Source organism: Chenopodium album, chromosome 16, assembly GCF_948465745.1.
Source record: "Chenopodium album chromosome 16, dcCheAlbu1.1, whole genome shotgun sequence".
Classification (NCBI taxonomy): domain Eukaryota; kingdom Viridiplantae; phylum Streptophyta; class Magnoliopsida; order Caryophyllales; family Amaranthaceae; genus Chenopodium; species Chenopodium album.
This window is the reverse complement of record NC_137849.1, coordinates 2,246,607-2,259,394: the sequence shown is the minus strand read 5'-3', so window position 1 is coordinate 2,259,394 and position 12,788 is coordinate 2,246,607. Positions and strand designations below refer to the sequence as shown.

Genomic DNA, 12,788 nt, shown 5'->3' with positions numbered 1-12,788 from the left:
CAGTGGGCAGGGGCTACCCAAGAACGAGGAACCTTACTAATCCTGCAAGCGGCCAAATCCTGCATGACCAAACCAATCTCCTAAACCAACCACAAGCAGTCGATATCAACGGAACGAGAACCACACAGCAGAGAGACCAAGGAGACACAATCTGAGTAAAGGGAGATCCGTCCAAAACCCCTTCTTAAGGTCGATTGAAGAGCCCACAAACAAGCCTGTAACTCCACCTGAAGAGCGGATGAAGCATGACAAGCCCGAGAACTGCCTCCCAAAACCAAGTCCGAAGACAACTGTCGATAAATCCAACCAGCTCCCGCATTATTGCTCTGACTGTCCCAAGCACCGTCAAAGATTAGACAAATGTCCAAAGGCTCGTATCCAAGGCCTTTCAGCCAATGGGAGGACTGAACAGGAGGACAAATGGAGGAACCCTGCTGACGGGACAACTGATCATCAAAAAAGCTAGCTGCCTCTTTAAGTCGGGTAAACCATTCCTGGACCAAAAATAAAGTGGAGACAGGAGAGAAAACAGCATTCCAGAAGACATAATGATTATGAGTCAACCAGACCGGGCAATGCAATGAAATGAAATAGAATAGGGCGTTCCAATTCTTGCTCTTGGCAAACCTAGAAAGCAAATTCGTAAACCAACGTTCAAAGGATTGACCAAATGGAGAAGTGAACCCGAACCCTGGGGGAGCATCATCCAAAAATTGGCTAATGAAGGAACACTCCCTGAACACATGTGTCGTATCTTCCGGATGTTGATGACAGAACACACATAAGGGACTAATAGGGACTCCACGCTGATTAAGAATGGCAAACAAAGGTAGAGCATTGTGGAGCATTTTCCAAACAAACATCTTCAATTTCAGGATAATCGGCAAAGCCCAAAAGCGCTTCCACCAAATAACAGGGATTGGTGCACTAACTATAGAGACCGTCGAATTGCGGACAAGCATCGCATAGGCTGATTTCATGGAAAAAATACCATCCCTAGTATACTTCCAATAGACAAAGTCATCCATTGGCTTAAAAGGACGTTCCGCAGAAAGGATGCGGAGAGCCGTGGAATTGTCAAAGAACCTGTGGACCAACACAGGTTACCACGCGTAAGAACGCGGATCAATAATAGAACAGACATGAGTCAGTAACTCCGACTCATCCAAATGACCTTTAAACTGCACGGGCCCCCTAGGAGCCCAAATATCCTCAATGAGGAGAACCTAGGAACCATTTCCCACTTTCCAAGCAAACCCGGAAGCCAAAGTAGTCATTCCTGCTGATAAACTGCGACAGCCCCAAGAAGCACGCAAAATTCTGCCTAGACTCGGAGAATTTAGCGAGGGATACTTCGCAAACAAGACCCGAGAAGCCAACAACTGAGTTACGATGAAGCCTCCAACATTGGTGGGCAAGCAAAGCCTGATTGAAATGGTCGAAGCTACAAAGACTCAACCTACCCAAGCCTTTAGGAAGGTGCAACAATGAGACGGAACGCAGAGCTAATCCTCGAGATGAAGGGGACGAGCGCCACCAAAAGCGAGCCAACATGTGATGAAGGGGACGAGTAATGATTTAACTCTTATTAATACATAGTGTTTACAAGTAGAGACTGAGGGATAGCTAAAGTACTAAGAGTTTCCTTTTCTATTCCAAGAGATCATGGGATATTGGGATCAACAAAAGAACTTTTGCTTGACACAGCTAGTTATTACGAAATACCCTCTCCGTTTTTTTTTATTTGCATCACTTTCCTTTTATGAGTGTTTTTTTTAAATGCATCACTTCTATATTTGGTAACTTTCTACTATATTTTATCATTTTTCTCTCTTACTTTAAATCTCACTCAAATTATTTTTATCATTTCTCTCTCTTACATGGTCCTCACTTAAATAATAAAAATATTTATCTTCTCTCACATACCTTCTCTTTCATGGTCACCATCTTACTTTTACTACTTCCTTCGTTTCATATTATTTGCAACAAAATGGGTTGCACACTTCTCAAGAAGAAACTTTTAAGGGAGATTAATTAAAGAAAGAGAAAATAATTAAGGTCACAACAAGACACCAACACCACCACCAGAAACCACCAAAACCCACCTCCATCCACCTTGCTACCACCATAAACCTCGAAACTCAGCAACCACCAAACCTGTAACCACCCAAAACTGACTAGACCTACCCAAAAACGACCAAACCTACAACCGCGAAATCGACCAAACCTACAACCACCCAAAACCGACCACACAACCACCCAAACTGACCGGACCCACAACCACCCAAAACCGACCAGACCCACAACCACCAAACCTAAAACCCGCAACCTCGGAAACCCACAACCACCGACCTCCCTCTCCTCTCCTCGAATCACCACCAACCACCCTAAAAATATGAAGAAAAAAAAAGTTTAATTTGATAAGTATTACCTCCTCATCGCTAATTTGGGGTTTATTTGGTCAAATTTAACCTTTCATTGTTAAATTTGACCATAAAAACCTCAACTTTAAGCTTTAATGGAAGAGGAAGTGGCGGCGATGACTTTAATGAAGGAGGTAGTGGTGGCGACGACTATAATGGAGGAGGAAGTGGCGGTGACGACTTTAATGAAGGAGGTAGTGGTGGCGACGACTATAATGGTAGTAATGTGGTTGTTGTGAGAAGAAAGAGAAGATTGGTGGTGAGGGTGGCTTGTTAGAGAGGAGAGAGAAAATATGGTGGTGTGGGTGGTGGATCTAGTTGTGAGGGAGGAGAGAGAATGTGTGTTAGTGTTATTATTAAGGGTTAATTAAGTTGGGTTAATAACTTAATAACATGTATTTAATGTGTTAATTTGATTGAAGTAAGGGTCTTTAGTAAATTTACTCAAAAAATTTTATTATATAAGGAAACTTTTTTTTTGTTGCACATAACTTATAACATCTCAAAATGGCAAATGTTGCAGATAATACGTAACGGAGGAAGTATAATAATTTATTCACCCACTCACATATTTTATTACTCTCCTAAAACTTTGTGCATTCTCAAGTGACGCAAATAAATTAAAAAAAAAAAGGGAGTACAAAAATATTACACTAATCAGACAATTTTTGTTGATTTATATATAGTTTTGCCACTTGATTAACATGTTTTGTTTATTAAAGTGACAAAATAGAGTAATCTCATTTGGTCTAACAATTTTGGGTGTAACCTTCTGTACATATACTTGCTTCGTTTCAAAATAATTAGGCAAAATTGTAAGAAAATACTTCGTACGATCGTACCTTGTTATGAGTTAATTTGTGAACTAGTACCTTACTTTATTTATTTATTTAGAATAATTGATTCTAACAAGACAAACTTTTAGCCATCCGCTATAAACAGTCCCACCTTTTTATTATCTTATAATGGGTCTAACTTTGTGGAATTATTCCCAAAATGGTCCCTAACTTAGGGTCTGTTCTCTTCAACTTATTTTCACTTCAGTTCTTAATTTTCTTCTTTCATAAAATATTCAGTTCAATTCAGCTCAATTCAGTCAATTAGAACAGACCCTTATTATAATGGGTTAAGAGTGTCATGTGTCGTATTTTTGTTCGGTATTTTTTAAAAAAACAAACCCCACCACCCTATCTCTACCCACCTTAACCCCTTTTCACCACCACCAAGCCTACCAAGCCACCCTCAAGTCCAATTGCCTCCCATACACCCCTTAACCATTGACCTCTCTAGCCACCTTCTCGACCACAATCAAATCACCTTATTCTATTTTTTTCTCTCATGATCATAAACCATCCACCACCCTAGCTTGTAAAGCTACCATGACCACCACCTTTTATCTCCTTCTTTCTTTCTCCACCACGAGCACCACCTCCTCTATTTCTTTCTTCTTGGCCACGCCGATCACCAGTATGAGAGAAGAGTTTATCTCTTTTTTTAAAAAAAAAATAAAAAAAAAAGTCAACATAATTGAAACACGTGACATTAGTAACTAGTTAACCCGGTCATTTGAGATTTAAGACAGTTTTGGGAAGAATGTCCCAAAGTTGGGTCCATTATGAGATAGTTAAAAGGTGGGATTGTTTTTAGCAGATGGCCGAAAGTTAGGACCATTAAAATCAATTTTTCCTGTTTTTTTTTTTTTTTTTTTTTTTTTTGTAAACTAATACCTTTATTTAAATTTTGATTTAAAAATGGCTCTTTGATGACGGATTTTGGTCAAAAAGTCAAGTTTCTGGCATTTGACTTTAATTTTTCCCCTATCTTTGTGCACGTGTGATGCACTCCATTAACTGATAATTTAAATTTCCTATTTATACATTGGGTGGCTCTCACAAACTCCTTGAAAAGATGAAAATCAAAAGCCGAAACTTAAATTATTGGTCGGATATTTAATACTACCTCCGTTTTTTATTAGTTGACCCGTTTTGACTTTAGCACTATTCACACCTCCCTTTGACCATGTTTTGTGATTTATATGTATGGAATAATATAGTCAAGTGGATCTTGTTAGTTTCGTCACAATGTATGTTTTCATAATATCAACTTTTTATAATTTTTGCTTATCAGTAATTAAAGATATTAATGATTTAATTTGTGCATTGGCAAACGTGACTAAAGAAACGTGTCAACTAAAAAGAAACGGAGGAAGTATGAATTAAGAATATGACATTGATAATTTGATCCTCATGCATTATTTTTTATGTTGCTCAAACTCGGATTTAGGTATCATATCCGACACGGTGTCGGATCCTTCGACATACACTCAAGATATTATAAAATTTCATATAAGGCTATTATATATTTGAATGTCATGTCACCTCGAAGTGTTGGAGGATCCGACACCCAACACTCGAAACTCGATGTACACATTGTATAGTAGGGTTAGAGATGACAACGGGTCGGATTTGGACCGGATCCGAATGGACCCGCATCCAGATCCGTTTTTGTATCTAGGATCCAGATCCAACCCAGATCCGTCGGGTCTGGAAAATAAAGACCTAGATCCAAATCCGACGGGTCCAAGATGGGTCCAATGTATTTTGCCTAATTTTTTGCAATAATTGTATTGATTGAGTAAAAAAATGCATTTTAAACTTTCGTTGGGGGTTATTAAGTTCAACCTAATTAAAGTTATACAATTAATCTAAAAACACAAAGTAACCAACTTATACACTTATATTTTGAAATAAAAATTATGAACAACGAAAAAAGTACGATGTTACAAATGAGCAAGTGAAAAACCAGCGATGATGTATCTGTTATGAGCATCCAAAATTCATGTCTTGAAAGGGCTAATCTTTATCACTACTAACATCATCAACATTTTAAATAAAGAAACAAATAATTTTAGTTTTTTTTTTATAAGAAATTTTAAAAAACGGGTGAACGTATTTGGGTCTGGGTCTAAGGATTAGACAAGGATTTAGATCCGTTTTTTTAGCAGGACCCGGATTTAAAGGGTCTAAAATTTAAAAACCCAGATCCGTGAAAAAACGGATCCGGATCAGGTGATCCGGGTCGGGTCCAGATCTACTGCCATCCCCTGTAAGGTGTTGGAGTAACATAGATTATTTTCCATTAACGGTACATACCACCTACAATTTGAATATTAGTACAAGTTTACAACCAAAATGAGTATATAGCAAACATAACAAAATTACATACATAAACCAAGGCAAGACTACATACATTAATTAATCATATTCAAAAAGATAATAACTCTTCCATTCAAAAGGAACCCTTTCACAGCACAAACATTGGCAAAAAGGTCATGGCTAGAGAAAGTGATGCCATGATTGGGGTGTAACGAAGGAGACTTTGGTAAGCACTAGACACATCGTCGGAGGTCGAAGTTGAAGTTGAAGTTGAAGATGAAGGCGAAGAGGAGGATGATGATGATCCTGTTGCGCCGACAACATTTACCTTAAGCTTCATTCCTGCACTACAATGCCCTGCAGTTCCACAAGCGAAAAATCGAGTGCCAGCTTTGTCTAGCTTAACAACATCGTTACCCCCGTTCATTGAGTTGGCAGCGTTGCTAGTATCACACTTTTTGTACTCACTTTCACTCCCTAGTTCCATCACGCTGTGTAATCCAGGAGTGTACATAAACACTGAAAATTAAAAGAAAAAAACTTGTCATTAGTGAAAATAATATATTGGATTCAAATTTGTCATTGCCAAAGCTCAAAGCAAGGCGTCTACTTAAAACACATTATAATAACAAATTTATGTGAGTAATGTCATACATATAAGATTACATGTATAACTATAATCCCAAAAGTACGCTATGCTGTATTCATCTTTAATAGTGTGTTTGGATAAAGAAAGGGGAAGGAAAAGAAGAGAAGGGAAGAATGGTGAGGTTTCCTTCCAAATCTCTTCATAGTTGAAGCGATCAATTTCCTACAATGTAATCCCTCCATTTCTATCTCCTCCAATTCCCTTCCTTCCTCATTTGTTAATCAAATAAAGGATACCCCATCTCTCCATTTTCCTCCCCTTCATTTTCCTCCATTTCCTTCAATTCAAACACACCAATTCAGGAAGGACAAGTTCAGGAAAATAAGAAATTAATATTGTGATTAGTTATGATAAAGGTTAATAAGCCCTAAAAATTGTTTGTATAAAATCTAACATTAAGTTTTAATAAAAATATAGTTAAATCAAACGAATAGAACACACTCTTTTTTTTTTCCCCTGAAATATAACCCTAGGCTACGTACATACCTGTATAGTATTATTAGGTGTTTAAAAACATATATTATCAAAGATTTATACTATACACAACCAAGTTTAAGCTTAGAATCTAGACAACAAATGGTTATACCAATACATATCAAAAGATACAAAACGAAAAAAAAAACATTTAAATTTAATTGAGGAAGTATATATAACGAACATACCAAGTGTATCACCAACTTTGAAAGTCTGGCTTTTAGCCCATGAATCATAATCTGTAGTCTCATCCCAACCATCACTTCCACCCACAACATGTTGTGTTGCACTAACTTCCTTTGCAATCAACACCATAAACACCACTACCACCATCATCGACATTCTCTTCGATCCTTCCATGTTAGTTCGTCGTAGTGCTCGTACGTGTTCGATCATATCTCTCTTCGAATAATTAGCTTATTAAATATAGTACAACTTATCAATCGTAGGAATACAATGCTATGCTATATATAATGTACAAATAAAAGCTAACGTTTTTATGAAGTCAAATGGAGGTGGCTTAAACTTTGCTTTGCAACTAAGGGATTATAGTTGCTGTTACTGTGACAAGATTATTGACAGACTATCACCGTCATAGTTGGTTGTATGAACTTTCTGGGTGTATCAAAATTTCGATTGTTTTTAAGGCATTTATTATTTGAAAAGATTTCTTGCTTAATTTGAAATTTTTATCAGATTATATACATATTCATTTTTCCTTGCTTCTTTTTGAAATTGGTATGATTTGGGGTTTAATATTTGCAAGTTTAAAAATCATGCACCAAATTGACTCGGAAAGTTAATCTGAGTCAATTTGGTGCATGATTTTTTATTCGCAATCTTGTAAAATAGTCTGTAACTCATTTATCTATTTTATTGCTAAAAACATTTTGCATGAATAGATAATAAACAATGGTTTCCTCAAAAAAGACTAAAAAATAAATAAATAATTAATAAATAAATAAATAAATAAATAAACAATGGTATGAATTCCGATCAAAGCAATTCCATGTATGCCGTTTAAGTCGTCTTACCCCATAACACTGCTTAAATAACATATACTAGTACAATAAGCTCAAGTAACATAATTTTTTTAAATGAAATTTTGCAAACAATCTCCTTTCACTATAAGCATTTTTTGTGAGAAACCTCCTTATAATTTTTTTTTTTTTGCAAAGTCATACCTTAATCTAAATGTTTTTTTGCAACAACATACTTTATGCTGGAAAATGGGATCAAACCCCAATTTCCATCATTGACTACCCCAACCTCACCAACAAATTAAAATCGCTCTCCCCAGCCCTATTCGCGAATTTACCCCCTCAGCTCCACCCACGAAATTGCCTCCCCTCCTCATCCCCACCTATAAAATCGATCCCCGGCCCCTCCTTTTTACCACCTCGTGAAATCTTGGTGTAGGGTGGTTCGAGCGTAAATTTAGGGTTTGGGGGGCGCGACTAGGGGTACCAACGCCGACAGTAGAGAGGAGAGGGGTGGGCCGGGTGGCTAAGGCTACAGAGGAGAGTTTAGGGTGGTCAACGTTGTGAAAGGGGTGGATTTAGGGTGGTTAACGCTGTGAAAAGGGTGGGTTTGTGGGTCGGGCTGGGGAGGGAGATGGTTTTGTGGGTTGATTATTGGGGTAGTCAGCGCCGGAAAAAGGGTCAAATTCCATTTTACCTGCATAAAGGTATGACTTTACAAAAAAAAATTAAGCTATGATTTTACAAATAAAATAAAATAAAATAAAATGAGGAGGTTTTTTTTTTAAAAAAAAATGCTTTTATAAAGAGGTTTCTTGCAAAATTTTCTTTTTTTAAAAAAATATAAAGTTTACACACACTCACTTGTTTTGACAAATAAAATAGTCTAATTTTTTTTTTTTTTTTTTTTTCCTCTTGGTGTTTAGTCAGTCCAATTAATAAAGATAAACTTAAATAATTTTAGACAAATTCAAATAAACCCAAATAAGTTGAATTGATTGAGCAATCGGACATCAATCACTTATTTTATAACGTATGTAATTAATTACTTCTTCTTTCCCTTATTTTTTGCCCCATAGCAAATATATAGGTCAAACTTCTATAACTTTGACCATGATTTCTCATTATTAATCTATAAGTGATAACATATTCACGTGACATCTTGTTAGAATCGTCTCATAGTATATTTTATTAATATTAAGTTTTTATAATTTTTACGCGCATATAAATAGAGATATATTCGTTTGAAGACGCGTCTTGGAGACTGGGATAAGTCAAATGGTGCAAAAAATAAGTGACGAAGGGATTACTTCATATCAGGACTCGGTCAACGATGACATCTTAATTATGGCTTAATCGGGTAGCCATTTGGGTTTCTACTTTCTACCCTCGGAGCTCAACAAGTGCATATAGGCACGTAGCTTCTATATATTTACAAAACATATAGGAGGGCAAAAATGTAAATTTGGCAAGTTTTTGAAAAAAACTGACTTTACAGTGGTACATTAAATGTACCATTATGTACAATTATGCAAGTATAATGTACTATTAAAGTATAAGTTGTCTGACTAATACTTTTTGTGTACTATTATATATGCATGTAGTGGTATTTTTACCATCCTATAAATTGAATTTTTTTCCTCAAAATACTTACCATCTGTCACATATTATACATGTAATGGTACATTTTTCATCCTATATGTTTGCTAAACCAATAGGAGTTATGCGTTAAGGGTTAATCGAGCTCAATGCCTAAAGGCCGGGACCCATTTGGCCATTAAGCATGTCGTATCCAAACAAAATTTCCCCATTTTGAGGAATTAATAGCCTCCAGCCCTCCACGGCTCCACGCTACTCATCCACACTACCAAAAATCCAATATGGTTAATTAATGATCATGCACCAATTAATTACTCGTAATTAATTAAGATTAAACCCATTTGAAAAAGTAATAATCGAACCAGAAACAAATCAACTAGATTGATCTCATCTGTAAGTATTTTTGGTCTATGCTAATTTTAAAAAGTTGATTAAATAATAGAAAAATGATACATTAGACTTGGAAGTCCTTATTTTAGGTGAAGAGAACAAGTCATCAATTTGTACGCCCACTTCCTTTTATCCTTGTTCTAATATTTGATCTAATTGACTGGTGCTTCAATTTCTCGATATTATCAAATTCACCTCAAACTTGAAAACCTTTGCAACTTTCAGCCTCAACCAGTCGAGGACTCGAGGGTTTATATGAAACAAAATTTGGCTTAAAATTCATTATGCATAAATTTAGGGTCTTTTCTCTTCAGTAATTTCAGTTCAGTTTAATTCAGCTCTAATAGATTCAGTTCAATTTCTAATTTTCTTCTCTAATAAAATATTTATTTCAATTCAATTTAGTTTAACTCATTTCAGTAAATCAGAACAGGCTCTCATTAAGCCAAAATCACGAAGTTTTCCCACCACTTCATGTAAATGGATGAGGATTCGATTAAAAAATACAGTATAACTTTAGCACTGTATGATTTTATTTTGGGAAATTCTCAATGGTAACACTAAACTTTCTAATTTTCTAAGTGGTAAACAGCAAAAATACTCATTATCAATGTTAAACTCTAATTATTAACTTATGCTTAATGGTAACATTAATGATGAATTAGAGTTAATGGTTAACCATGGTTAACGAATTTTTAATAAAAAACAAAACTAAAACTTATGAGATTACAAAACTGCCCTCACTAATTTACTCAACCATCCATGTCAAATCAAAATTGATTGATGAAGGGTTTAAAACTCATCCAGCTTCATCTTCTACCTTCGTAAGATTGCGAATTTGTGTACGAAAAAATTAAGGAAGAAAGAAATGACCTTTTTAAGAGCAACAGCAAGGCATTTGGTATCAATCCTTCTAGTGGCTTTGAATCAAGAAGATCTTTAGCACATTGAAAGGCTTTATTTTGTAATGAAATGGGCATATCAGATGCTCTAATTCAAACTTTAAAAAGCTCATGATTTTGATCTAGTTCAACTGATTTCTTCTTCTGTATTAAACTACTCAAAAATTTACTACTCCTCTCTAATTCTTCTTCTGCGTGCATTAGCCATTTGGGTTAGCAACAATATACTCAGATTCTGGGTTTGCTTTTAGTGCACTCCATGTGTTCGATAAAATGCGCAAGTGAAAATGACTGAACAGAGCAGCGCATACACCTTGTTCAACCTCCAGTTCATCCCCAACCCTAATTACATCCCCTTCCTTCAAATAATTTGCGAAAACTAGGGTTCATGAAATGAGGGAAATTGGGAATATTGGTTAAATTAGGGTTTATATAGGGAAATTTGGAGAAACCGTTTAGGAGGAAAGTGAGGGGTTAACTTTTGGTGGGAAAACAATTAAAAAAAGGTCAAATCAGTCTTTCAGTAATTAGTTAACTAGGGTTAGGCTTAAAATTACTCTAATCCATTCTTAATGTTACCATTAAGCATAAGTCAATAATTAGAGTTCACCATTGATAATAAGTATTTTTACAGTTTACCACTTAGAAAACTAAGAAATTTAGTGTTACCATTGAGAATTTCCCTTTTATTTTTAAAAGAGTAATTTTTCCATTTTTACAACGAGACAAAAAGTTAGGGATTAAGAGAGTAGTCATCTCGCTATGCATACGATGTCTGATGGGCTGGCTGCCATATGTAATACAGTACAAGGGTGGCCAGTCTGTCCACAAATTCATTATGGCATTGATTTCTAATGGGGAAGGTACAAACAAAATTGCAATCGATAGATGAAAATTAAATACTAAGTACGTATAATTGAAGCAATCAAGGAATTATACATTTAATATGGCTGACAAAAAAAAAATTATGGCTGCGTTTTGAAAGTGACTTGGTGATTGTGATTTGTGAAAGAAGATAATGAAGACCTTAACTTAGCCAACAGTAGTAACAGATCATTACCAGGTATGGGCTCATTGAGTTCATACCGGAGGCAAAAATATAATTTCACGTATTACTTACCCATGTTGTAAAAATGTAGTCTCTCTTCTTTCAATAACAATATTCAACACTATAATAACAGTATACAAATCAAAAATAGTATACAAACCAATAATAACAATATAGAAATTAATAATAACTAAACACCGACAAATAATTAGCGTCGTCAATTTCGACCGAACTCAAACGATTTCCAACATAGAATTCACCGTTTTTAATGGCTAGAGCCACAACTTTATGTCTCTCGTTTTTGGGTTATGTTTTTTGGGTAGTTTCCGGTGATTTTTAACGGAGGTAGTTGTGTGTTTTTGGATTTCGACAATGGGAGCTATCCATGGAGGTGGTGAAAGGGTTTAAGGGAGGAAGAAGATGAAGAGAAAAGGAAAAAAAAAAAAAAAAGCAAAAAAAAATTTATATTGTAGTATTGGATAAAAGGACCCATACCTGAGAGTGGGCTAGAGTTCCTCACTTAGCCTATGACTTGGTCTTCTAACACTACCTCGAACTTCACGACAATATTGGACCATTTTTACAATGTTACGGAATAGAATTTTACAATTTATTCCACTACATGTAACTTTTCCACTCAATTTGATTGTATATTCCTCTCTAATCCGAAATTCCACATTTCTAGTTGGGTGTAAGTGTGCCAAAATCTTTGTACTTCCCTTTTTTATTTTAGTCATCTGCGAGAAAAAAGACTGACATGGTATTATATTACAGTATAATTTTGATACATTAGATTAACATTTCTAAGAGAGCAACAAAAATAGAATTAAATATTGTAATAATATTTAGTTTTAAGATCGGAGAATAAAAAAAAAAACAATTAGAAATTTCATGTGTCTATAAAGATTAATTGTCCCACGTCAAAAGAGTGGTAGGGAGGTGGTGATTCTGATTATTTTATAAAGTTTATAGGTCTTTTTTTTTAATTGTAATGTGGTTTTAAAACACAATCTTTTTATCTTGTGCATTAGTCGTTTCTCATACTATTCCTTGTACTTGACTAAAGCCAAAAGTCATATAAGAAGAACCCGTAGCATAAGATTGAATCTCTTCCACGCGATTCCCTTACTTCACTATAAACCAAGAAAAACATGTTGAATCCCTAAGA

At 35.4% G+C, this 12,788-nt stretch overlaps 2 protein-coding genes across 2 annotated transcripts; both read right to left on the bottom strand.

The window, feature by feature from the left end:
• Nucleotides 1-80: 80 nt before the first annotated feature.
• Nucleotides 81-1,028, bottom strand: LOC145586043 (uncharacterized). The gene has a single exon (XM_081642759.1). The coding sequence runs from the start codon at nt 1,026-1,028 to the stop codon at nt 81-83; it is 948 nt and encodes a 315-aa protein (XP_081498885.1).
• A 4,512-nt stretch (nt 1,029-5,540) lies between these two features.
• On the bottom strand, nt 5,541-7,125 carry LOC145584634 (mavicyanin-like). Its single transcript, XM_081641450.1, has 2 exons — nt 6,890-7,125; nt 5,541-6,097 (listed from the first exon to the last, which is right to left on the bottom strand). Exons 1-2 carry the CDS (start codon nt 7,095-7,097, stop codon nt 5,727-5,729), a joined length of 579 nt encoding a protein of 192 aa, XP_081497576.1. The 5' UTR covers nt 7,098-7,125; the 3' UTR covers nt 5,541-5,726.
• Nucleotides 7,126-12,788: the final 5,663 nt, after the last annotated feature.